The sequence below is a fragment of the Colobus angolensis genome, unplaced genomic scaffold (genome assembly GCF_000951035.1).
Source record: "Colobus angolensis palliatus isolate OR3802 unplaced genomic scaffold, Cang.pa_1.0 Scaffold136, whole genome shotgun sequence".
Classification (NCBI taxonomy): Eukaryota; Metazoa; Chordata; class Mammalia; order Primates; family Cercopithecidae; genus Colobus; species Colobus angolensis.
Window position 1 is genome coordinate 4862419 of NW_012114444.1, and position 26887 is coordinate 4889305.

The window sequence follows — 26887 nt, forward strand, 5'->3', positions numbered from 1 at the left end:
TTCCCCTTTAGTTATTCAAACTATAGCTTCATTTTTGAGAGGAATCAAGTCTATATACTTACTCTTTCCTCAACAAAAGTAATATATTTTTAGAATAGATGAAAAAAGGCCCTAGCATTGTTTTCATCCTCCTTTCTCCTTCCCTAAGATCCAAAATCATGCCTGTTGGCAACATATTCAAAATGCTGAAGTTTGGCACTTTTTTGTCCCATCCAAATTAAAATCCTCCAGATTTCTAACTCAGCAACTGCATTCCACCAAATCTGAGTATCACAACAGAGCGTTAAACATCTGAGTGCCACGGGACTTGACACCAAGCTTTCCTTGCACATGTAAGGTTTTATTATCACTATTAAGCAATTTCCCATGTAGATTTCCCCTAAAAATAGCATCATCAAAATACTTCACTCTTTGAGTCTAAAGAAAGGAAATGATGACAAAGGCTTGGGCCCACAATCGAGTTTGTGCGCTGACAGGCCCTGCTGCATAAAATCTGGATTCATTTATTTCATGAGCTTCCTTCCTAATTCCTGATATTTGGGCCAAATTACAAAGACACTAGTAATATTTTAAGGCTGAAGCAGGGAGAGAGGAATTCAATATATTCATGCAAGCCTCAGGAAATTGGCTGCGCATGGCCAGATTCCTTAAATCAGGAGGCCAGAGCTTGGTCCAGCTCCAGACAGTCTTCCAGAGGCAGTGAGGTTTTATGAAACCTCCTAACCAAGATTTAGCCTCTCAGGGAACCGGAAAGCACCAACGGCTAGTGTCAGCATCCAAGTCCTGGGCCTCACACCTCCAGGAATCCATCACAAAGAGAAAGACTTGGGAATTAAAGAACTCTGTTCAGTTAATTGCATGAGCGATAATAACTGGCCTTTCTGAAAGATGGAAACAAAGACGATCATGTAGACACCACTGAGATTAAACTCTCTAGACCAGAGACCAAGAGATGAGGATTTGTTCTGCGTCTCTGTTCTCAGGCTGCAATGACTTGGGGCAGTCACCACCCAGACCCTCACACTCCTCATCTGCAAATGGGATAACCACTGCCCCCATCCTCAGGGATGCTGGGAAGACCAATGAGACAGGGCGTGCGGAATACCCCACCCAGCCCCAGCGTGTCCTGAATGCTTCCTACGTGGTGGTAGTAGGAGTAGGTAATAGTGGAATTAAAAATAATTTGCGCAAATGGAGAATCGAAATGTGAATATGAAAAAAAAAAAAAGTTAATGCTGAAAAAACCATTGCTGCCACTTTAAAGGAATCGGGATAAACCACCAACTTTTTCATGCACAGCCAGCTCTGTTAGACATTACCCAGGCAGTCGTGTCATGAGGGGGAGCTCTTCAGCTCAGTAATGGGGTCTCCCATGCCCCTGGGGGCTGGACCAATGGAATGGCTCCTGACATGAGGCATTTCTCCAACCTTGCAGGCTTCACCTGGACACGGCCCTCTTCTGATTCTACTCCGTTTCTGATGGGCTTCCTGGATTCATGTGAGACTTTTCATTCCACATTCCCAGCACCGTGCCCTTCCAAGCCAGGGGCGGGTCCCACTTACCCTGCTCCATCATCTCCAGCAGCCCCTTCTTGATGAGCTCCTCTCGGCCTTGCCTGCCGGCCATCTTCTTCTCCAGCGCTGCCCAACACACAAACACACAGTGAGTCTTGGGCAAAGGTGTCAATGGGCCCAAGTCACAGCCAATGCCAGGCTCAAGTTTACAGACCAAAAACAGTGAGCTAGCAGGTGCCTCGGGCTTAGGGGCCTGGTCCACTGGCAAGGCCCAACTTTCTTACAAAGCACTCTGCTAAGCAATGTACATAAACCACAGCTGAAGCGCAGCGCACGCCGTAGATATTCTACAGCAGTCGTTTCTGTGATGTATCTGGAAAGCCCCTCCACACGTAACGCCCCTCTCTAAGTTAGCCCCCACCAGCCATTCCTGCCCTTCACCAAAGGCTGCTTAACTTACCAACCAAGGAAAGCGCCCTCCCTCTGCCCCCAACCCCTCAGGCTCCTTTCTGTGGTTCCTGTTAGCCTTTGCTAAGTGCCTCCTGGTCCCTGCTAACATTCAGTCAGATGAGATTCTTCTGTGCGGCTCTCCCACTAGAGCGTCTTCCAATAAACACAGGTTAAAAGCTTCCAGTCTACCAGATGGACAGAAAGGGAGGAGGCCAGCCCCCAGTCCCCTTCCACCAAGCCTAATTTGCCAGATCTTTGTCAATTCCATTTTCAGAATAGCCTTTCCTGCCTCCCCTTCCCGGAGCAAAACACTTGAGCGATGCCCCCCGCCTTCTCCCATTCTCCCTCCGCTCACAGGCAGGCCTCAGGCTGCTCGGCAGTCATCTTCTTCCTTCCATCAGGAAAACTGTTTGCCTACAGGTGAGCCCCAATTTCCAAATACAAGACTACATAACCACCTCAACCCTTTCTTTGAAAGATGCACCTTTGCGAGGGCTGTTTCTCCTGCTGCGATGCTTTTCCCCGCCTTTCCCAATGAACCAATTACATCTCAGCTCAATGCAGCTCAATGCAGCCTCCTCACCTGGGTCTTCTCGGACCACTGGGCCCAAAGCAGTGGCCGCCCTGCTCATCTCCACCCCAGGGCCTGCCCAGTGGTCCTGCCATTAAGCCTGGATCGCAGAGAGTCCATCAGTGTTCTGTGTGTGTCAGGGGCCCTGCCAGATGCCGGGGACCAGACGGAGTCAGCCCACCTGGCTGAGCTTAACGTCTAGGTGGGGAGGCAGATGACAAATAGGCACTGGCAATGGAATTATTTCACGTGTTCAAAAGTATTTCCTGAGCATCTGCTATGTGCCAAGTGCTGAGCTGGGTGCTGGGGAGTCACGGAGGGCAGAACCCCTGCAGCCTCACGGTCACAGGTGTGGGCTCCACTGGGGGAACAGGCCATGGTGACCAGGTGTTCAATCTATCGAAACCCCTTACACATTTACTGAGCACCTACTGTGTGCCAGGCACCGTGTCAGGCACAGGAGATTCTGCCATGAGCAAGACAGGCACAGCCTCTGCCTGAGGCCAGCACAGGTGGGAGGACAGATGGCAAGTGTCTAGAAATGGGCGAGGAGGGATAAGTCAAGCCTGGGGTGGGGGACTGGTTGGGGGGAAGTTGTCTGGGGAAACCCATCCCACCCTTGACCTCTGGGGTGGCTTCTCTGAGGATATTTACCCTAAAGCCAAAGGATGAAAAGGGAAACCCAAACACAGCAGCATGGGGACATTTTTGGGCAGAGAAAACAGAATTTCCTTTCTGTGGTCCCCATTTCCAAGCCAATTTCCAGGTGCCAGAATTGTGGATAAAATTGACAAAGTGAATGCTGACCTTGGGAGGTGTCAGCAAGAGGCTGCAGCTAGGTTCACAAAGCAGATGAGAAGAACAGGGGTGGAGGCCTCGAGCTCTGAGTGGACCCCGTCCCCAGGCCAACACCAGGCGGTGCTCATGGTGATCAGCCTCAGACATCACAGGTCTTTGCCTGCACTGACTCGAGGACTTCCCAATGACCCAAAGACACAGCTGCGAGGATCTACTCTCCCCCTCTTGGGGATGGGGACATCAGTGGTGGTGCAGCTTGTAAAGGTGGTACAGCATGTAAATGGCTGAGTGGATGTGAGCCACCTGCCAGGGCAGGCATGGACTGAGATGCTGCTCCACCCTATAGCCCGTGAGAGCCATCTTCAGCGTGTTCCCCCAGCCTTGCCTGCCAAAACCACTGTTCGCTACATATTTCTCTTTCAATCATCTTTGTATTCACTTCAGCTCATCCTAACCTGTGATGCCCGTGAAATCAGGAATTTGATATGCTGAAACAAATAACACCCCCCTGCTTTAAGGGAAAACAGTGGTTTGGAATAAGTAAACAAAATGCAGCACTGTTCCTCGAATTTCCAAATGCCCAAATGATGGTCCTGAAGGTGGGGATGCTGCAGGTAATAATCTCGAGACCTCCAATGCCCTAGGAGGGTCCCCAGAGCATCTTGCTGGTGAACTCACACAGCACAGCTTGGAGGAGGCCAAAGAACCCAGAGTCCTCAGAAGACAAACCTGAGCCTTCCAGTCCCACCGCTGGGGGCAGCAGGCCTGGAGAACATCAGAGACCCACCTGAGGTCACGGAGGTCGCTCTGCTCCAGTTCCCCGGCCTTTCACTGCTGCACAGACGTGCCTTCCCCAGCTCAGTGCCTTTGCGAGGGCTGTTCCCACTGCTGCGATGCTTTTCCCTGCCTTTCTCAATGAACCAATGACCTCTCAGCTTAATGGAGCCTCCTCACCTGGGTCTTCTGAGACCACTGGGCCCAAAGCAGTGTCCACCCTGCTCATTTCCACCCCCAGGGCCTGCTCATTGATCCTGCCATTAAGCCTGGATTGCAAAGAGCCCATTGGTGCCATGTGTGTGCAAGGGGCCCTGCCAGATGCAGGGGAACACATGGACCCCGCCCACCTGGCTGAGCTTAACATCCAGTGAGGGAGGCTGCCTTGCAGCTAGCTTCGTCGGAGTCTGGAATTGACTCGCATGCTGGTTCACTTGGTGGCTTCCACACTTTGTCACTTGACTCCCTACTCTGCAGAAAGCTCTGGGTGGGCAGGGCCTGGGCCCCTCCTGTTGGTACTGGGCACACAGGAGGTGCTCAAGATCTGCTGAATGATGATGCTTGTTCTCTTTTCATTTCAACAAGAATTCATCTATCAACTTCTTGGTTGGTAAAAAAAATAGTAATAATTTTGTAAAGCATGCACAAAAGCATGAGTGGAGGGCCTGCTGTTGGTGTTGACCGCCACTCCTGCCATGGGCCTGGGTGCTGTAACACCTGGCCTTCGTCTCCACCATCCTCAATGCCTGGAACCTGTGCCTCTTCAGAGCTGGAAAGGAAATGGGACCCCAGGGACCACCCGAGGGAACAGCCTGAGATGGGCACTCGCCAGGGCTGGTTCCTGAGACCCAGGACTGATTCTACATCAGCAGCTCCCTCACTAATTGTTTTTAGGTGTCGCTCACAGGTGTGTGGCTTGGAAGCGGGTGGGGGGGAGGGCCTGGGGTGGAGACGCAGCCTCCTCCAGGCTCTGCTTCTCAGAACACTGCCATCCACAGAGCCCAGACTGAGGAGCCACCACACCTGGCTGCCAGGGTCCAAGCCTCAGCCCCGCCACCTGCTGGCTGTGTGACCCTGGGTGAGTTTCTTCCCTCTCTGGGCCTGTTCTCCATCCCTACGATGGGGCAGGATCCTGCGGGAGTGCTGGCCTAACAGGAGGTTCTGAGGGTTGAGTTGGCTTCTCCGTGCCAAATGCTGGGGGCCGTGCTCTGCTGTTATGTGCCTCATGGCTGCTTGTCCCGTCATCACTGCCTGTGTCCACCCTGTCCGTGGTTCAGCCTCATGGCTGCAGTTCCCAGGGTGGATTCCGAGGAGGCAGGGGCAACAGGATCAGCCATCACAATCCCACTTCCCACAGAGCCAGGGCTGGCAGGGTGTGAGGGTGCAGCAGGAGGTGAGTGGAGGAATCTTCTGGATGCTTTGGTGGGAGGGTGTAGGGAAGGCACGCTGAGAGAGCTTAGGAGCCGGGGAGCAGCCTGTCTTTCAGGAATAAGAGAGGCCCAGAGGTGTCAAAGCCAAACCGAGGGCCTCGACCCTGTGAGCCACCCAGGGGACTCTTGGCCAACTAAACCTGCATCTGTGGGGGCAGGACCCAGGCCCCAGCATCCTCCGAGTGAGACTGCAGGTATGGGAGGTGAGGTGGTGCGGGGGTCGCGTGGGCCGGGGGCTCACCACCCAAGTGAGGCCAACGAGCGAGACCTTGCTCCAAAGCCAGTGTCTTGGCCCAACCCGGCCCTAAGTGAATCAGAGGCTTCGTTTTTAACAAGGTTCCAGTGGATTTGTGGGCACCTTAGGGTCTAGGTAGAGCGTCCCATGGGGGGTGCCTGGTGCTGACCCCACCCCAGGGCTTCAGGGAGGCCAGGCGGGCCCTGGAGGGGCCAGCGGGGTAACTTCCATGGCTCCTGTGGCCATCGCAGGCCATGAAGCACAATGTGCCCCTCCTGTGCGGGGGCCGGGAAGTCACAGGTCAGCAGGGGCTGTGGCACCATGACAAGGATGCTAGTCCCAGCCAGAGCCTGCCCGCGCCTGCACCAGGCCCTTACCTGATGTTGTCTGCTTCAGTTTTTCGTTTTTCTTTTTCCTCCATTTCCAGGGTTTGAAGATCCTGCCCAGGGTGGCCAGTTTGCTGTTCCTCCTCACAGGGGGAGTTCGAATCCCTGAGACCAGATATTCAGGACGCGCCGGGGGCGCTTGGTCCATCTCATCTGGAAGATGAAAACCAAGGGGGGACCTCAAGTGACCACCAAACCTATGTGACTCCTGGAGGCCCAAGACGACGACCTCTCTCACCCTCAGGGGTCACCAGTGATCCCCCAAAGCCTGGACCCCAGGAGGGTTGTCAAGCAGTGTGCCCACAGCTGCCACGGCCGCTCAGCAGCGTACGCTGAATTTCCCTCTGTGAGACCCTCCCTCCTGCACCCCACTCACGGCCACTGGAAGCCCTCGCCTTCTGCCATGTGAAGCACCACGTGTGAAGACACTCCTAATTCCAGGACGAAACGCTGCCTGCCCCAGACCCTTGCTCATGTTCTGCCCTCCATCCACGCTGCTCTCCCTCCCAGCCACTTCTCTGCCTCATACATTTCAGTTTCTCCATTGAATACGACTTTGTCCAGAGTCTTTACCTTCTTCTTGTCCCAGACAGGGTCACTGCCTTGTCTTATGCCCATGAAGCTACCTATGTAGGCACCAAGGAGCTGCAAAGACCTCTGCCTGCCTGCCCTCCCACCAGGCTGCCATCTCTCCTGGAGCAGAGGCCAGGCCTGGGGCAGCCTTGGACCCCAGCGCAGAGCCAAGCCGGTGAGAATTCTGAGCGAACGGCTGCAGAGTGAGCACGTCTGTGAGCGGGCAGAGGAAGCAGTGCTCCTAGGACCCCTGCCTTGTCCATGAAACGGCCACGTTTGTAGACTCTGGGACGCATGAAGATGAATGTCCCAGGAAGCTCATGGCAGTGCTGTTTGTTGTAAAAGAGACTGGTAGCGACCTACATGCCTGTCCACAGGGGACTGGGTAAGTCATTGTCTGTCCTGTCAACGGCCTGTGTGCAGACGTGGAAAGAAAAAGTGGATCTCCATGCACGGACAGGAAACTGATCTGAGATAAACAGGCCAAAGAAAACCCCAGCTCACGAATTCACACGCACACGCCACCAGTGTGTGAACAGAGGTGGTATACAGGCGCACACTGGTGTGTGGAGAGAAAATGACTGTGGGCCCCCCAAAGAAATGGAGAACCCCGGGGCTGGGCACAGTGGCTCACGCCTGTAATCCCAGCATTTTGGGAGGCCGAGGCAGGCAGATCACAAAGTCAGGAGTTCGAGACCAGCCTGACCAACATGGTGAAACCCCGTCTCTACTAAAAACACAGAAATTAGCTGAGTATGGTGGCGGGTGCCTGATATCCCAGCTACTCCGGAGGCTGAGACAGGAGAATCGTCTGAACCTGGGAGGCGGAGGTTGCGGTGAGCCACGATCACGCCACTGCACTCAGGCTGTTGGCAGGCAAGGGAGAGAGGGAGATGTGCTTCATAGGCTGTTTTTGTAGCACATGCCGTGTGTCCCTTAGTAAGAAAGATTAGTTCGAATGAAACAAAATGCAACTAACAAAATGGTAAAGTTAGAGGAGCTCACAAAGTAAGCCAGCGTCACCTCCATCCCACAGTCACAGTGTAGACCAGAGTTCAGGCCATCACCCAGGCAGGACTGAGAATAAATGAGCACATTGCCCCAGATGCCTCCTGGGACAGGGAAGGGATGTTTCTTCTGGCAGCAACAAGGACCTGAGTCCCATCCAGACTCCGATTTAACCTCCCAGTGTCACCAGGGGAGGAAGATCGCAGACCCGCAGGGTGCTCCCCAGCACAGCTGCTGCCACAGGAGCCCAGACCTCTGCCAGCACCCCTCGCCCTGCGAGCATACACACTCCCCCACAGTCGGCTCAGCCTCCCATGGTCAGAGTGCGGTCAGTTCCGTAGCCAGCAGGTGGATTTGCCTTGTTGCCTGTAGAAGGGGCCGGGAGCCCTGAGCTGATGCAGATCTCAGAGGCCCGGGAAGCATGGACATGCTGGGAGAAGGGCTGGAGGGCATGGCTAACACAAGGGCTCACCTGAGGAAGGAGGTCACCTTTGTCAGAGAGGACAGGGAGGGAGGCCACCAGTGTTGAGAGGGGAAGGGACATCACCAGTGTCCAAGGGGCTGGGGGTTATAATGGGTCAGGCCCTTCAGACCCAGGGAAGGGTCCCACTCCCACCTTTCCCACCTAAGGCACCCCATGCATGCCACCAGCTGCCCCAAGGAGGCCCAGGATGGTCTGCTCTGAATCCAGGCTCTGCAGCGCTCAGCCTGGACAAGAGCCATATGAGGCAGCACCCAAGGGCCCAAGGCCCCACATGGCAGTGACCTCTGTGCCCCCAGTGACAGGCGGCCTGCCTGGCAGCCTCTAGAGCTTCCACAGGGTTTGGCTTCCAAAGGGCTGCACCTGTCTCTAGCCCAGGGCCTTTGAGTAAGCCATCCAGCCCCTTGGAGCCTCGGTTTCCACATCTGTAAAAAAAAAAAAAAAAAAAAAAAAGATACCGTGATAATCATCCCTGATAGGTAAGGTTGAGAGGAGGACTCAATGTGGTCATAAATTCTGGAAAGGCCAATGCAGTGACTCATACCTGTAATTGTAATGCTTTGGGATGCCAAGGCTAGAGGATCACTTGATCCCAAGAGTTTGAGACCAGCCCAGGCAACATACAGAGACTCCACCTGTACAAAAAAATATGCTTGAAAATTACCCAGGCATGGTGGTGCATGCTACTTAAGAGTCTGAGACAGGAGGATCACTTGAGCCTAGGAGGTCCAGACTGCAGTGAGCTATGATTTGCAACTGTACTCCAGCCTGGGCTACAGAGAGAGAGACCCTGTCTCTAAAAATAATTAAAATGGAAAACAATCTGGAAACAAAGATAAACATCCATGACACACAGTTTATTAATTGTTTATGTTATCATCCATGTAAAATAATATTATCTGTGTGTCTAGACTTTATAGTCACTGATTAACATACCATGCCAGTGCGGGTAACTTTTGGTAAAAATTTCTGTTATAATAATTTCTATTATATAAGCAATAGAATAATTATGATGGGGGTAAATGTTGGTCCCTGCCTGTGGAGGGCCAGGAACTATCCTAAGGCATTGTCCTATTTTACCTTCACGATAAATCTGTGAGCTAGAGATCATTCCGTTTTATATCCACTTTACAGATGAACACACTGAAGATCAAAGCCATGAGCCATTTTGTTGTTGGTCTCAGAGCTGGGAAATGCTGTGGCAGGGTAGGACCTTGAGCACCCTGACTCCAGAGACCCCTCTCACCTTCCAAAGCTGCATCGAGGGGACCCAAAGCAGAACATGGAAGGATGGGACACCAAATCAAGAGGATAAACCAGGCCTGCCCAGTTGGGTTGGGGCACGAGGCCATTGTCTCCAGGCATTACTAATAGAGTGCCGAGATGGTTAGGCTCTGTGTCCCCACCCAAATCTCATCTTGAATTATAATCCCCAAGGATAAACCAGGTCTGCCCAGGTGGGTTGGGGCACCAGGCCATTGTCTCCAGGCATTACTAATAGAGTGCCGAGATGGTTAGGCTCTGTGTCCCCACCCAAATCTCATCTTGAATTATAATCCCCAAGGATAAACCAGGTCTGCCCAGGTGGGTTGGGGCATGAGGCCATTGTCTCCAGGCATTACTAATAGAGTGCCGAGATGGTTAGGCTTTGTGTCCCCACCCAAATCTCATCTTGAATTATAATCCCCATAATCCCCATGTGTCAAGAGAAAGACCAGGTGGAGGTGATTGGATCAGGGAGGTGGTTTCCCCCATGCTGTCCTCGTGATGTTGAGTGAGTTCTCATGAGGTTTGACGGTTTTTTTTTTTTTTTTTTGAGACGGAGTCTCGCTCTGTCGCCCAGGCTGGAGTGCAGTGGCCAGATCTCAGCTCACTGCAAGCTCCGCCTCCCGGGTTCACACCATTCTCCTGCCTCAGCCTCCCGATGGGACTACAGGCGCCTGCCAACACGCCCGGCTAATTTTTTGTATTTTAGTAGAGACGGGGTTTCACCGTGTTAGACAGGATGGTCTCGATCTCCTGACCTTGTGATCCACCCGTCTCGGCCTCCCAAAGTGCTGGGATTACAGGCTTGAGCCACTGCGCCCGGCCTGGTTTGACGGTTTTATAAGGGGCTCTTCCCCTTTGCCCTGCACTTCTCCTTCCTGCTGCCTTGTGAAGAAGGTGCCTTGCTTCCCCTTCACCTTCTGCCATGATTGTAAGTTTTCTGAGGCTTCCCCAACCATGCTGAACTGTGAGTCAATTAAACTTCTTTCCTTTATAAATCATCCAGTCTTGGGCAGTTCTTTTTTGTTTAATTGGGGGCACTTCTTTGTCGCAGAATGAAAATGGACTAACACAGTGTTAACTGTGCTAGATGCTGTGTCCACAGATGCTCCACAAAGCAGCCCCATGGGGAAAGAAAAGCCCAGGAATGTCGTGTTTGACATTCTGGGCTCTTCAAACCATTAAGGAAGCTACAGCAATGGCATCCTCTGCCATGTTTTTGGGGGTGACCCCAGCACCTAGTGCCTGGTACCCAGTGGGAGCCCAGGAAATGTGTGGAACCAGGGCAGCTGCAGAACACCGATCAACCACAGATCCTCCTGGTCACCCTCTCTCCAAGGCCACAGGAGGCAGAGGGATGTACTGGGGTCCTTCTCTTCTCAGAGACACTACATTCCATGTTCTCATTCTCTCCTTTCCTTCCTCCACCTACAGACGCCAGATGGGAGCAAGACTGTGACTCCACATGACCCTGGGGGAGCCGGCTGTCCTGAGTGTTCTTGGCATAAGGGGAAGGATGGGCTGGGTCTCCCCAAGCCTCCAAGCTTAGCTGAAGATGAAGACGAAGATCCCCAGGGATGAGCAGAGGAGATGAGGATGGAGCATAATCATTGCTTTATTTATATCTCACCTCCTTCACAAAGGATCGGCATCAGTCACCAGAAACACACACACAGTTGTAGGATGAAGGGAGTGTCGGGAGGGATCTGGAGGAAGCAGGGTCTGCTCAGGGCCACAGCATCAAGGAGTTAGGGGGTCCCCACGACAGACACCACATGGGCTCCAGAGAAGGGTGCTTGTGTGCCCTGAGCTTCCTAGCAGCCAAGGCAAAAAGGAGCAGCACATAAAATAAACTACAGATCAGACCCTGAACCCAACTCTGTTTGCCACCTGCTTCATTACAACCCTGGTCCGGCACCAGCATCCCTGCCCCAGCATCTGGTCTTCCTGTGATCCGATGTCTTAGAAATAGAGCTCTAACCCTATCACTTCCTGCTCACTCCCCTGTCTCATTTAGGACAAAATCCAAATTAATCACTAAACTTGTGCAGCTCTCTGTGCTCTGCTGCCCCCCCCCCTTATTATCATCCTTATTGTGTGTTAGTGCTTGCCACATGCCATGGAAGCCAGTGTGATGTAGCTGTGAAGAACACAGCAGCTGGGACCAGGCACCCCAGGCTCCCCTCCTGGCTCTGCCACTTACTAACAGGAGGTTGAAGCACTGACCCCACTCCCCACTCCCTGCATTCCCCTTGCCAGGGCCTTGCTTGGAGGCATGGTCGCTACTTCTTGCTGTGGCTATGTGACTGCTTCCACTGGTGGAAGGTGGGCAGGAGGGGCAGTGGCTTCTCCTCCCTACCACCATCACTGCCAGGACCACTGTCACCATCTTCACTATTTTAATCAGCTGCCTCCCCCTACTTCTGCCCTAGTGGCTGGAGCAGGTTCTGGGGTTCCCACCCCATCTCTGACACACAGTGGTCCTCACAGCAGAGCTGAGGGCTGCGGAGGGAGCACTTTGGCCCCAGAGAAGACTGTACTCCTCCCTCCCTTTAAGAATTCACTCACTCACTCACTCACTCACTCATTCACTTACTCACTCACTCATTCACTCACTCATTCACTTACTCACTCATTCACTCACTCATTCACTCACTCACTCATTCACTCACTCATTCACTCACTCACTCACTCATTTACTCACTCATTCACTCATTCACTCACTCTCATTCACTCACTCACTCACTCGAACTTTCAACAAATACATACTGACACCAACCATGTGCCATGTATCCTAATAGGCACAGGGTGTGCAGAGGTGAACAAAAGAGACAATGCCTGCCTTTGTGGGGCTGTACTCGCCTGTGGGAGATGAACAATGAATAAAAGTGTGAATTTAAACAGTCTTGGCTCACCCCATGTGGGATAGCACTCATCACTATTTCTTGCCTTACTCTTTATTTTCTCATCACAAGTATCAGCTGGTATGCATGCACACACATACGCACATGCACACACATGCACACACACGCACATGCACACACACACGCACACACACGCATACACGCACACACGCGTGCACACGCACACACACCGACGCATGCACACACGTGCACACACGCAATGCACGCACACGCACATGCGCACACACATGCACACACACGCACATGCATGCACACACTTATTTGTTTGCCTGTTTGTAGTTGTTTCCACTCCTCCTGCCCATGCCCCGAGCTGAAGCTCCTGACTGCAGGCCCTGGATGGATGTTTGCAGCTGTATCTCCAGTGCCAACAACAGCTCAGGCATGTGCCGGGGGGGCATAGAAAGCCCTGAACCAGGATCCCTACAGACACAAGGAAGGACAGGACCCAGGGCCTGCTCGGGGAGCCTCGAGGGCAGGTGCCGACTGACTGACTGTGACAGGGAGTGCTCCCGAGGGCCGCCCCAGTGGGGAACAGGACGGGGGCTGTAGTGGGAAAGGGGCAGGCTGTCCCAGACGGGAGGGAACAGTGGCTGAGAGGCATGGATATGCTGGGGAGGCAGGCAGGGTCAGAGTCAGGGACTTGAACCTGATTCAGAATTCAGCAGGGAGCCACTAGAGGGTCTTCAGCTCAAAAGACTTAAAAGACCCTTTGCTCCTAAACCAAAAATCCAATGCATTGACCAGGACAGATGCCTTAGTCCGGGCAGCTCCTGAAGGGGCTCAGGTGTCATCAGGGGAGTGAAGACCCCATGCCCAGGGGCCTGGGGTAGAGGCTGTGCTGCTCTGCATCCCCCTTGGGAGGAAGTTCCCTCTCCCCTCTGTCTTCCCTGGGGTGGCTCAAGCCCAGGACTGTGCCAGGGGAGGGCTTGTGAGAGCTATGACTCTCTGCCCAAGAAGAGAAACTTCAAAAAAGTGCTGCTCGGAGGAGAAAACTACTTACAAACCCCCCCCCCTCAAGGGAAGAGGACATGAGCGCATCACTGAGGTGTAGAGCGGGGCAGGTGTGGTCATCCATGGCACGGTGTGGCCCGTGGATGCTGGTGGACAGGTGCGCACAGAGCGGGTAGGTGTGTACCTCTGAGGGTGGGCGGGTGAACACCTGCAGAGCCAGTGTACATGGGCATGGGTGGGTGTGCATCTGCATGGTGGGATGCCATCTGTGGGTGGGTGCATGTGCCCCATGCACACTTGTCCACAGAGGGAAGGGACAGATGGGGAGCACCTCCCCCTATTCCAGGAATTCTCTCGGTGGCTCTCCCTGCAGTTCCTGAGGAACTGCCTTCTCACACTGGGGAGACTCTGGAAGGTGCAAACACATTAGCAGCCACTGCCCAGCCTCTGAGTAACAGCAGTGCCAAGTTCCACTGCACCTCTGCCACCTCTGAGGCATTAGAGGTTAATTAATGGGAAGTGTTTCTCACACCTGTCATCTGTGTGAGGAAGTGCCACACACGGCCTCAGTCCTCAGATGATGGATGGGGCAGCTGGACCTGCCTTGCTGATATCACACACTTGCAACTCAAGGGGCAGGTTCCAGCCTCTTTGGCAGCTCCAGCCAGCCCTCTCCCAGGCCTCAGGCTCACAGTAGCTGGTATACTTGTCCCTGGGTAACTGACTCCATCCCTTTCCCCCATCAACAGCCACACAGAGCTACGAGGCAAGAAGTGTTCTAGGACTGACGGAGCTTACAGGCTAATTTCCATGCCTGGCACAGGGCCAATCCCTCTATTCACATTTCCTTCCATCCTAGCTCTGATCACTCTCAAATTGTGTCCTGGGATTCACTGTTCATTGACTGTCATCTGCATTTCCCATGGGAACAAACATAAGCTCCACGACAGCGAGAACTGTCACTCTCATGCTTGTTGCTGGGTCTGTGGCATCTTTGCTGGTTCCTGGCACCCGGGGGTGCTGAAATAAACACCTGCTCGACCTGTGAATCCGGAGCGCAGGGCTGCCAAATGCTGGAGCCAGGGTCTGCTCCTCGTCCATCTGACTTTGATGTCCACCCTTTAGTGACATCAGGTACTTGTTCATCCTCATCTTTTATCCACTAAGATATCTTATCTTATCCTTCCACTTCACAGAATTCCCCAAAAACATATTGGAAGGAAGGCCCCATATTTGTGGGGGACTGAGGTCAGGTACCCAGTGCCGTGTGCTGCACGGCTGACTTCTTAGAGAAGAAAGGTGCCATCTCTATCAGACAATATTGGAAAATATTTTTTTCCTTGTTTGTTTCATTCATTCACTCACAAACCCATTCATCATATTGGCCTGCTGTGTGTCAGGACTGCTCCGAGTTTCGACAGAGCAGTAAATTGCATCAACATGCCCGCTGTTTCCCGCTGCATGAAGCTCATGTATTTATGGAGGAGAAAAGGAGAAACACAGAAGGTGTAAGGCAGCCTTATAATGTGACATGAGCCACAAGAGAAGCAAATAAGAAGCTGAGATATGGCCTCTATTTCTTCTTTGAGTCCTTACCTGTATCACCAATTCACAGTGGTCATTGTCTTTGAACAAAGCACAGTGTTAGGCCTGAGGGACAAGGTGGTGCTAGGCACCCTCTCTCCCAGGGGACTCAGTGACCACAGAGAAAACTAAGGTGCGTGGAACCACCGGGAAGAATCGAGAAAGAGGTTTATAACAGCAGAGGAAGCAACTTTTCCTGCTTGAGGGTGGGATAACTCTAAGAAGGCTACTAGAAGCTAGAGGAGGTAGTGGGTAGTGATAATTGAGTTGGTATTGGAGGTTGAGTAGGATTTTAGTAAAAAGTGCAAATTCATAAATACATGGCAGTACATGGTGTTTGGGGAACGGGGGGTCATTTGGGGAAGTTAGGTCTGAGGTCCCCAGTCTCTAAGGCTCAGAAACCCAGTAAAGTTTCCACATATAAAATTAGGATCCACACAGATATGCTAATGTCCATTATGCCAATAATGACGAATATACACACACGCGCACACACACACACACACTACACAAAGCAATCATCTATGAGCATCACCACTTACTACACATAATAGGAAAAATATAGTCTCAAAAAAAAAAAAAAACAGAATTTTTAGGCCTGGGCACAGTGGCTTGAGAAGCCAATGCAGGAGGGCTGCTTGAGCGCATGAGTTCAAGCCCAGCCTGGGCAACACAGTGAGACCCTGTCTCTATAAAAACTAAGGAAAAAATTAGCTGGGTATGGTTATGCACACCTGTAGTCCTAGCAACTCAGGAGGCTGAGGCAGGAGGATTGCTTAAGCTCAGGAGTTTCAGGTTACAGTGAACTACGATTGCACCACTGTGCTCCAGCCTGGGCAACAGAGCAAGACCCTGTCTCTTAAAAAAAATTAGTTGACTATACATTTGTAAACGAAAAACTAACTGCATCGTTCTTAGTGTTCTTAATTTGCTGGCATGGGTATGTGCACTGGAACTTGAGAACCCTTAGGCTGGAGCTTACAGTCAATGGAACAGAGTTGACAGAGGTGAGCTTGGGAAGGCATGTGGGGACCTGACCAAGAAGAGCTGTGTGTGGCTACGATAAGAGTCCTGGGGGCAATGTGGAGTCATTGAGGGACCTGGAGCAAGTTCAGCCTTGTGAAAAGACCACATGGAATCTTGGTGAGGATGGCAGACTGTAGGGGAAACAAGGCTGAAGGCAGGAAGGCAGGGTATGTGGGCACCCAAACATATGGAAGAGCCAAGGGATACGAAGGTTTATTTTTATCATCACTGTCATCAGCAATGGCAGCATCTACTGAGCATTTGCTGGGCAACAGGCTCAGTGCTGAGCACCTGGCATGAATTTGCTCGTTGTATTCCATCATAACCCTAGCAAGCAGAGAACTATTTTCATCACATACATTACAGATGAGGACAATGAAGGCACACAGATGTGAAATAATTTCCCCAGGCACATGCTAGTTAGTGACACAGTGGGGCTCAGAACTCAGGTCATCTGCTGTAAGAGATCTTAACCCCACAGCCTCTTTGACAACTCCGCCTCTCTCCCAGTCCCGTGCTAGATGACACAGAGCAGATGATAACACTGCTGTCTAAGATCTGGGAGGAGGAAGGAGAAACAGGGCTAGGAAGAAGTTAACCATTAAAGCAACATACAATAACCTCACCAGAAGCACTGAGCACTGAAAAACCAATTGCTTGTGGCCAGGCTGCAAGAGATGTGGCTTGACAGCCATCTACAGAAAAAGTGCTGGGCGTTTTCAGAGAGTGACCACCAGAATGGAGCTGAACCTCCAAAACCAAGTTTTACAAATAGATTTCAATCTCCCAAATGTAAACGTTCTTGGTTTGACCTCCTCCACCCCTAGAAAATTCCTAAGTAATGACTGAAGAGCACGATATTTTGGGTGTGCTGATCAATAAAAACAAAACAAGGGTCACGCCATCCAAGGACAAAGTGAGAACGTTTGACAAGTTTCCTGTAGTCACACTGCTTATAATGGAGGAATAAACTGCTTGCTGGTGTGGGTGGAGGGCAGAGAGGGATGCAAAAAAAAGGAGTGAATTTATTCAAAAAAAGGGAAGAAAATACTGCTAAATGCCCATGGCTGTATTCCCTAAACCTCGTAGGCTTTTTCCTACAGCCCTGCAAGTTCATTCATCAGAATCTGTAATCTGATGACAGCCCTTTTTAGATGGAATAACTGCTGACTTTTCCAGTATGGGGGAAACAGAGACCTCAATAATTGCACAGTGCAATTCTTAGACTTAGGTCCTGCTCCCTCCTTTGGCACCTAGCACAGTGCCTGGCAGGTGGGTTGAATGAATGAGTGAGCAAATGAATAAATGAATGAATGGATTGATCCCATGGTACAAAAATGGAAGCAGAATTAAATGCAGGCCAATGATTATTAGCAATGACCTGGAGCTGTCCCACTGCCTCCTGACAGTGGAAGGTAACTACAGTTCCCGAGCCACCTCCAGACCTCATGTTGGCCATGGCTTCTTCTAGCTGCCCCCTCAGCAGCCCTTAACTCAAAGGACATCTCCTTTCTCTCCTTTGCTGGTTAGTGGAGGTGCTAAGAAGCATGGAGAAGAAAAGACAAAAGCCTGGCTAAGCTTCAGAGTGAATAATTGGCACCTGGAAATCGTGAATTGAATAAATACTTAAATTTAGGATAACTTATATTTTAATGCCCAAAGGGAGGCCACCAAAATATTTTGCATGTTCATTCCAGGCGAACAACTATAACAGGCAGGGCCTATGTTTTCAGCTCTACTTTATGTTTAAAAAGTAGAGGTTCACGGCAGGAAAGCATTCGTTCAAGGTCACACAGCTGGTAAATGGCAGGTCTGTCCAGGCTCTTTGATCTTCAGTTTACCATCGAGGCATGACACCAGTGTTTCCCAAAGTGTCTTCCATGGAACTCTAGCATAGGGAGATGCTGGGAGGATTAACGTAGTTGGAAAGTGCTGTCTGTACTAAAAGCCTCTTCATGAGAGCCCCAATCCGTATTAGCATAGTATAGGCTCTGAGAAGTCCTGCAGGAAGAATTCAGTTGTTTAGCTAGATTTTCCTAAACAGATCTATCAGACAACCCCTATTTACACCTTGCTGCCTAGACTGCAATAACCCCACAAAAGCTATCAAATAGTTTGAGCACTAAACCCAGGACTAAGCACTTTGAATGTATTCCTGCTAAATAGTGTTAATAATTTATTTTGTGGACTATACAAGTATTTTTTCCACTATCTGTATTCCAAAGATAACAGGATTCTCTAAGATCTAGGCAGAAGTTGGGCCTCAAAATTTCCCAAGTCACTAAGCTTCTTCTAGCTGTCTAAGCCACCCTGCACGACAATGATGCTGAAATTAAGACTACATAAATGGGCATCACTGATGCCTCTGACACTAGTGGAAAAATCAAGACATTATTAAAGTGGCTTCTTTTCTTCCTCATATGTATTGTGGAAAAAACAGCACATCTAACTAGAAAGCCCATCTGTTTAGTATCAACCCCATAGCTCTGCCAATGATCGCTGGTGCCTGCCAGACATATGGTCAGTTTTCCAAGTGAAATTCAGCTCAAATCTGTAAATCAAGTGGATCTGAAAATGCTCTATAGAATTTGGCAGCACAAAGTCAAACATGAAGAGGATGGGGAAGGAGAAAGGTGGAATCTGGAAAATTGGCTTTGTTGTTGTCATCATTGTCATTATTTTTTGTTATGTGGCTTAGTACGATGCGTCTGCATTTGCAATGAACAAACTCTTCTAAAAATTCTTGTACAAGAAGCCCACCTTTATCTTTGCAAAGGCTAAAAGCTACTTTTAGAAACTTCTTCCTAGAGATTATATTTTACAGAAAAGAGGGAAAATGAGCATTTCAGAGAAAGGATGAAAAGTGAAATAACACATCAGGGGACTTTAGTATTGGAGTAGAAGTTTAGAGAAATAATATCACACAACATCTTCAAAGTCTGAGTTTCAACCCTGACTTTCTAAACCTAAAGCATAAGGTGAGTTTCTCATATATAATATCAGCAAAAGCTTAAAGAAAAACAAAAGTCAATTTTGAAAACATGTATACTTTAGCATTTTTCAGAGGAATTAAACACACGTAAGTGCTAGGAAGACTTTACCCCAACAGATTTGTGTTTTGAAAATGTGTCCCTCACTCACTTTGCTTAGGTCAGGAATTGGCAAATGTCTTCTGTAAGGGGCCAAATAATAAAACTCTGAGGCTTTGCGGGACACACAATCTCTGCTGCCACCACTCAGCTCTGCTGCTGTAGTGTGAAGCAGCCGCAGAGGAGACATAAATTAATGTGCACGGCTATATTGCAATAACATTTTATTTGCAAAAACTAGTAGCAAGTGAATTTGGTTTGTGGGTTTGATAGTTTCTGCCTTAAGTGATCCTTTAAGAAATGTCTTCTGGGAAAAAATACTACTGGGTGCCCCAAGAAGAAAAAGGGAGAGAAGAAATGGTTTTGGATCCTGATCTCTTATCTTCATTTCACTTCTAACCCCTGGGGGGCAGTCCAGCATCACTTTCACCTGTACAACTCTGCAGCCCCTGCCCTGGTTTCCCACTTCAACTCCTGCCTACCCCACAAGCAAGCAAGCAAACAGGGCCCTGTATTGCTCACCCTCATGACATCACAGTGGCTCTTAGGTTGAAATATGAAGCCCCCACTGTAACCTCAGAGCCCTGACCTCCATTTCTTAAGCTTTTCTACCACCATGCCTCTCCCCACTCATTAAGTGCTTTCCCCCTACAGGGTGACTGCCTCCTGTGCCATTCCCTCTGGAGGCAACACTTTTCTCTGATGAACTCCTACTCATCCCTCATGGTCTCCATTCCTTCCTACCCGCCTGTTAGGTTTCCTGTTATTTTTCCACCATGGCCTTCAGCATAATTTTTAATTAGCTCTTGATGTATGTGTTCATTAGTTTTATGTCCATCCTGGCTACTTGACCATAAGAGCAGAGACCAAGTGTGACCTGTACAGCAGCCTCTGCAGGCCCTGAAACAAAGTCCAGGAGGGCCTAGCCAGGGCTCAGCAAGTATATGAGAACCAAAAGGAGATGGGCTGAAGATTCTTCTATGCTCTAGTGCACAGACCCTACCTGTGCAAACCAGTCTACACCCATCTGAAGCTTAAAATCCTGCAGAACAGAGCGTGCTTCTGAAGATTTACCAGGTCCGGGTCCAACGTGAATTCAATGACTTTCCCGGCCACACTGAGGAGGACTTTCACCCGAGAGCCAAGGGCATCATGCTTGAATGTCTGGAACTGTCTGCATTTCTGATGTCATCAGGGCTGCTTACGTCACCACAGGCCCCTGCCCGGGCCTGGTTCCTCTGGTGATTGTCGTGGAAGTGACCGAGCAAGACGGAACCATTCCCACAAACCAGCAAGTCATGCAGTGCAGGCGTTCCGGGAGCAGCTGCCCGCAGGTGGCAGAGCCAGTCCCTCTGGGACCCTCCTCCTGAGTTGGCACCATCTGTGAGCATCCTTAAAGGTCACTCATGGCTGTTGAGGTACCACTTTCTCTGTGTCCCACAGGGAGCGCCAGCCTGGCTAGCAGATGCATCACTAATTCCCCTGGCTCTGGCCCACTGCTCTTCATCATCCTGGGACACTAAGGTGTCTCTGGTCTCCAGTGAGTGATCTGGGCCATGCAGTTTCTTTGCCCACTGCCCCCTCACTCTGCACACTGCACTGGATCACTGGTGCCCTGGTCTACTTTTCCTTTTCTGAGCATCTACTCTGGGCCTGAGACCCAGGGTCTGCCCTCACAGTCCTGAGGCCTAGGAGCAGGGACAGCCAAGTGAATGGTCAGTCAGTACTATGTGACTTTGCTACATCTGCCCTGCCCTGACTCCCCTGGCCCAGATCTCCCTCATCACTCCCAGGCTCCCGTAATACCCCGCCTTCGGGTCACATCGCATACACCCCTGACCTTACCTTACCCTGCCTCAATCCCTCCAGTGACTTCCACAGGAGTTAGGCCTCCCTTTGCCCCTCAAAGCCCTGTGACCTCTCCCTATGAGCAGCTCCAACCTCATAGTTCTCTGCAGCTTCCCCAAGCTCATCCCCACCTCCGGACCCTAGTAAGCGGCCCCTCAACGGAGGCTGTCCTCCACCTTTGCAAAGCTGCCTCCATATCACTTGGGTTTCATTGCAGACATCTCCTCCTGGTCCATCAGAGCAACAGTGAGACAGCCAAGCACCCTCCCACCCAACCCAAAATTCTCTGCATGGCACATACTGCATGGCACACACTCCCTCGACGGCGCTGTTATTTTAGCTGACTTGGTGTTGTCGGTCCCTCCCCACTGGAGTGACCTTGTCTATAACAGGCACCCAAAATACTTTGGAAGGAATCAGGGAATGAATTGATGAATGGAAGAGGCATGACAGAGACTAAGACAAGCTTCTGTGGCCAGAAAAAGGAATGGTCTCCAGACTCAGGTAAGACTCTTTGTGGAAAAGAGATGACAGCTGAGGTCAGTTTTGAACAAATCAATAGGAGTTAAGAAAGCTATAATAATACTAATAACAAAAGGTAATCGTCCATTGTGTGGAAATTGTTAACCCATTGATCCCTCGATGGCCATTTAGATTGTCTTCACATACCGGCTGTTGTGAACAACAGTGCTGCTATTGAACATTCATGTGCAGGTGTTTTCTTCCCCCAATGCCTGTTTTCAATTATTTTAGTTAGATACCCAGAAGTGGAGCTGCTAGCTCATACGGTAATCCTATATTTCACATTTTGAGGAACCACCCAATTGTTTTCCACAATGACTGGACCACGTCACGCTCGTACCAGGAAGAAAGCACCAACACCCACTGCAGCATGGATGAACTCAAGATCATGGTGCTAAGTGAAAGGAGCCAGTCACAAAAGACCACTCAACAAGGCAGACTGGTGGCTGCCAGGGGATAGCGGAGGACAGAGTGGGCATAGGATCTCCTTTGGGTGTGATATGAAAATGTTCGGGAACTAGACACATGTGGCAGATGCCAATACTGTGAATGTACTAAACGCCACTGAATTGTGCGCTTTAAAATGGTTAATTTTGTGTTACATGAATTTTACCTCAACAACAATAACAACAACAAAATAAACAAAATCCCCTATCTATTGGGTATTTGATGCCAGACGATTTTGTGCTGGGCCCTTTTCATGTCTCATTGCACGTAATCATCACACCACTAAGTAGGCAGGCATTGCAAGTACAGTATTCTCGATCCAAAACGCTTGGGACCAGAGGTGTTTCGGATTTCAGATTTCTTCTGATTTGGGAATATTTGCATTACCAGGTGAGCATCCAAAAATTTGAAATCCAAAATGTTCTGATGAGTATTTTCTTTGAGCATCATGTCAGCACTCAAAAAGTTTCAAATTTCAGAGCATTTCAGACTTAAAATGTTTGAATTAGGCTATTCAGCTTTATAAGCACCTCATTTAACAGGTGAGAAAAGCAAGGCTCAGAGGGAGAGGTGACTTGCCCAAGGTCATATGGCATCAAGTGGCACAGCCAGACCTCAAACCCAGGGACCGCGAATTCTCAAGATTCAAACCTGCCCGACAGAGCCACTTCTCCTCCAGGAGACAGAAAGTCTCTGAGGGTCAAGAATGGCACCTCTGACAACCCAGTAGGTCCCTCATTCTTCCTCTAAGCTGTGGCATGGTGGCGCTAACTACAGTCCTTATACACGACTGGCACTTTTACATCAGGCAGAAAGTATGACCTAAAGCAAAAACAGCCCAAATGTCCATCAGCTGACACATGGACACATCAAGTATGGTCTATCCAGACCATGGAACATTCCATAGTCACAAAAGGGAATGAGGCCTGGACACCTGCTACAGCATGGAGGGACCCTGATAACATCATGCTGCACGGGAGAAGCCGGCCACAAAAGTCTATATAGCGTCCATACAGCATATGATTCCATTTACATGAAACGTTCAGCACAGACCAATTCATAGAGATGGAAAGTAGATGCGTAGTTATAGGGGGCTTGGAGGAGGGGAGAATGAGGAGTATCACAGAATTTTCTTGTAGGTGATGAAGAGGTTCTGGAATTAGACAGCAGCGATGGTTTTGCAACAATGTGACTGCACTCACTGTGCAGAGCACTGAACTGTACCCTTTAGTCATTTAAATTAAGAATTTAATCAAAAACACTGTAAAATGAAAAGACAAAACACAGTGCATGAAAAGATGTTTCTAACATATTTAAGGGACATATAGTCCAGTTTCTAGAATATCAGAATTCCCACAAATGAGCAAAGTCAAATAACCCAATGGAAAATATGCAAAGTCCTGGAACACCTTCCAAAAGGAGGTATCCAAACTGTCAACAGCATATAAAAAAGATGTTCCCCCTAATTAATATTCAGGAAAATGCAAATTATATCTAGCATGATTGGCACACATGAATCGTACCCTTTAAAATGGTTGAAATGGTAAATCTGATGTTACATGTAGTTTAGTGCAAAGAAAAACACAAAAAGCATGTCCTCATCCTGTGGAACTCCCTGCCAAGTCGAGAAGCTGGGGCTGGACCAACACAGCCAACCTATAAGAGCAGGGTTTCCGGGGAGGGAGGAGGAGCAAACAGTTCTGCGTTTTTCCGTTTGCCTGCATCTTGAGTCTGGCTTGACCTGGTGCTGAGGAGGCCCAGTGTCATGGGAAAGAAGTGATGCAATTATTCCAGCAGCAGCAGCTCTGCAGGAGCAAAGCACTTCCCATTGACTTAGTGCTGGTGGCTTCTGGGCCTGGCATTCTGGTCACACACACCAGGCCAGCCCTTAGCAGAAGTAGGATTCGGGGGCCAACAAAAAGCTGGCCAGGACACCAAGTGACAACCCAAACATGCAGCATGACTGTGATTTATGCAGATTTCAAAGAGCAGTAAAGTCTCATGCAATATGCAAACTTAAAATTACCCTAAATTAAAAATTTGTCAAGGATCACATATTTCAAAGCATCTGGCTGTGGGGATTGTCAACTGGGCTCGTGCTATTGACCCTGGAGGCACTGCTATAGCTGACATCAGAAGCATGTCTCCCTCATGCTGGAGCACATGGTACACCCTGTTCTGGAAGGCCTGTCAGAGAAGATCGGGGTAGAACATTGGATCCACGAGGCCTGACCCCAAGCGGATACTGTCAGTGCTCTGCCCACCCCTCTAGTCCAAGGCTGTAGAGCCTCCCAGCTCCCATGTGCTTCCGTCCCTAAAGGCACCTCTACAGGCCAACTCCCAGGCTCTCAGCCTCTGCCCTCCTGCACAGAGCCGAGAGCCAATGACCTGTGGTGGCAAGAATGTAGCCTAGCCTCTGGACTCAGCAGAGACAAACTCTGACACACTCACACTCAGAGTCCCCTCAGGGTCAGGCCGCAGCTGCCCCTGCACAGCTGTGCCTGATACTACCCCTCCTTGGCCTCCCTGTGCCATTTTCCTAGCACTGGTGCCAGCTTCTCCTGGGAGAGCGTTCTTATACGTTCCCAAAACCCAAATCAAGACAATCATCTGCTCTGAGCCAGGTACTGGGGTGATACCCATGAGCAAAACCAGGTGTGGTGTCTGTCCCCACGGAGCTCACAGCCACCTGGGCTCACAGCCTCAACAAGGCACACAGCCCACCTGAGGTCACATCCATCTATGCTCATACCAACCTGGGCTCACAGCCTCGGTGGGCACACAGCCCACCTGGACTCACTGAGCTCACAGCCCACCTGAGCTCGCACCCACCTATGCTCATACCAACCTGGGCTCACAGCCTTGGCAGGCACACAGCCCACCTGGGCTCACACCCACCTAAGCTCATAGCCTCATTGACCTCACATCCACCTGGGCTCACAGCTGCCTGAGCACACAGCACACCTGGGCTCACAGCCTCACTGAGCACATAGCACACCTGGGCTCACAGCTGCCTGAGCTCAAAGCCTCACTGAACCCACATCCACCTGGGCTCACAGCTGCCTGAGTACACAGCACGCCTAGGCTCACAGCCTCACTGACCTCTCTACATACCTGGGCTCAAACCCAGCTGCGCTCACAGCCTCGCTGAGCACACAGCACACCTGAGCACACACCTACCCGGCAGACAGCCACCTGGGCTCACAGACATCAAGTAGTGAATGTTGCGCATCATAACTGCATCGTGAAAATGCAGGTAAGCATTTTGAGGAGACGGAGAGAGTCACTTGAGAGCATGTATCGGAACTGGAGAAACTTCCTGGGAGAGATGCCTCAAACTGAGGTGAAAAGGATGAGCTAACTGCAAAAGGCTCACTGACTAGCCCAGAATCACACAGCGTTGGGTGACAGCCCTGGTTATGTGCACTAGGCTTCAAATCTCCCCAGGTGAAGAGGACTCCTGCAGGTCCCTGCTGGCCACACACCCCTGAGGGTGCACAGACCATAGTATTACAAAGCATGGAACTCATTCAGTTGCTTCTTGCAAACTTCAAAGGCAAAGAGACTGTGGACCTCACAATGATCCTATTCCCCCCCATTCAGATACCTTTTTAAAAAGCATTACTCTCAAACTGCCTTTATGAACACGAAATATTGGAAGATCTTTGTTCCCAGTTCCCAGTCTAGCAAACACCCCACGTGGTGGTTTAAACACACTGTTGAAACGGAGTCCTTGGGGACCACTCCGGTCTTGGCCTCATAAATCATTTCCTCCCTCATGCATTAAGTAAATGAAATTAAGCCTGGGAGCTCAAGTCCTTTTGGGGGTTGAAATGAACATGGGCAAGAACAGAATGAGAGAAGCCCTGCTCCATATCACATCCCGACCCCGAGGGTGCACATTGGCTGGCCCAGGTACCACCTCTTGTGGCCAGGGATGTGCTGGCACTATGGCCAGGCAGCTGCTCAGGTCAGATGTGGCTATGTCAAAGACGTTCAGGCTCAATAAAAGGTATGGACAAGGAGGTGAGAAATCAGAGCCTTCACAAACAGTGGGGAGGAAGGAGACCAGGCAGCCAACACAGAAGAAGTCTGGCAACTCCTCAAATAATTCAACATCAAGTCACCATACAATGATTCTACTCCTGAGCAGACCTCGAGGACCGAGTCACCATGAGGATTTACTCCTGACCACACCCCAAAGACCAAGTTACCATATGACCATTCTTACTCCATATGACCATTCTTACTCCTTACCATTTCCCAAAGACCAAGTCGCCATATGACCATTTTATTCCTTACCATTTCCCGAAGACCGTCTTACTCCTTACCATTTCCCGAAGACCGAGTCGCCATATGACCATTTTATTCCTTACCATTTCCCGAAGACCGAGTCGCCATATGACCATTTTATTCCTTACCATTTCCCGAAGACCGAGTCGCCATATGACCATTTTATTCCTTACCATTTCCTGAAGACCGAGTCGCCATATGACCATTCTTACTCCTTACCATTTCCCGAAGACTGAGTCACCATATGACCATTTTATTCCTTACCCTTTCCCGAAGACCGAGTCGCCACATGACCATTCGACTCCTTAGTAGACCCCAGTGACCGAGTCAACGTACGATGATTCTGCTCCTGAGCTTGCCCCAAAGACTGGGTCACCATATGACCATCCAACTCCTGAGCAGACCCCATAGAACTGAAAACAGGTGTTCACACAAAAACATGCACATGAATATGCACAGCAGCTCTACTCATAATAGACACAAAGTGGGAAAATAACCCAAATGCCCATCAACAGATGAATGGATAAAGAGAATATGGTCTATGTACAATGGAATAGTATCAGCCCTAAAGAGGAATGACATGCTGGCAATGCCGCAATGCCGGTGAACTTGAAAACACGGTGCTACCATTTAAAATCGCAATCATTAAAAAGTCAGGAAACAACAGGTGCTGGAGAGGATGTGGAGAAACAGGAACACTTCTACACTGTTGGTGG

General features: G+C 50.2%; 1 protein-coding gene across 5 annotated transcripts in view; it reads right to left on the reverse strand.

Moving 5' to 3' along the window:
• Nucleotides 1–26887, reverse strand: part of PHACTR3 (phosphatase and actin regulator 3) — a 271728-nt gene that overhangs the window by 97690 nt on the left and 147151 nt on the right. For all 5 annotated transcript variants that reach the window (XM_011934507.1, XM_011934510.1, XM_011934509.1 and 2 more), the window contains exons 2-3: nucleotides 6151–6312; nucleotides 1564–1641 (exon numbers count right to left, since the gene is read on the reverse strand). In XM_011934507.1, the coding sequence (XP_011789897.1) occupies nucleotides 1564–1641; nucleotides 6151–6312 (240 nt within the window). The remainder of the gene's footprint in view (nucleotides 1–1563; nucleotides 1642–6150; nucleotides 6313–26887) is intronic.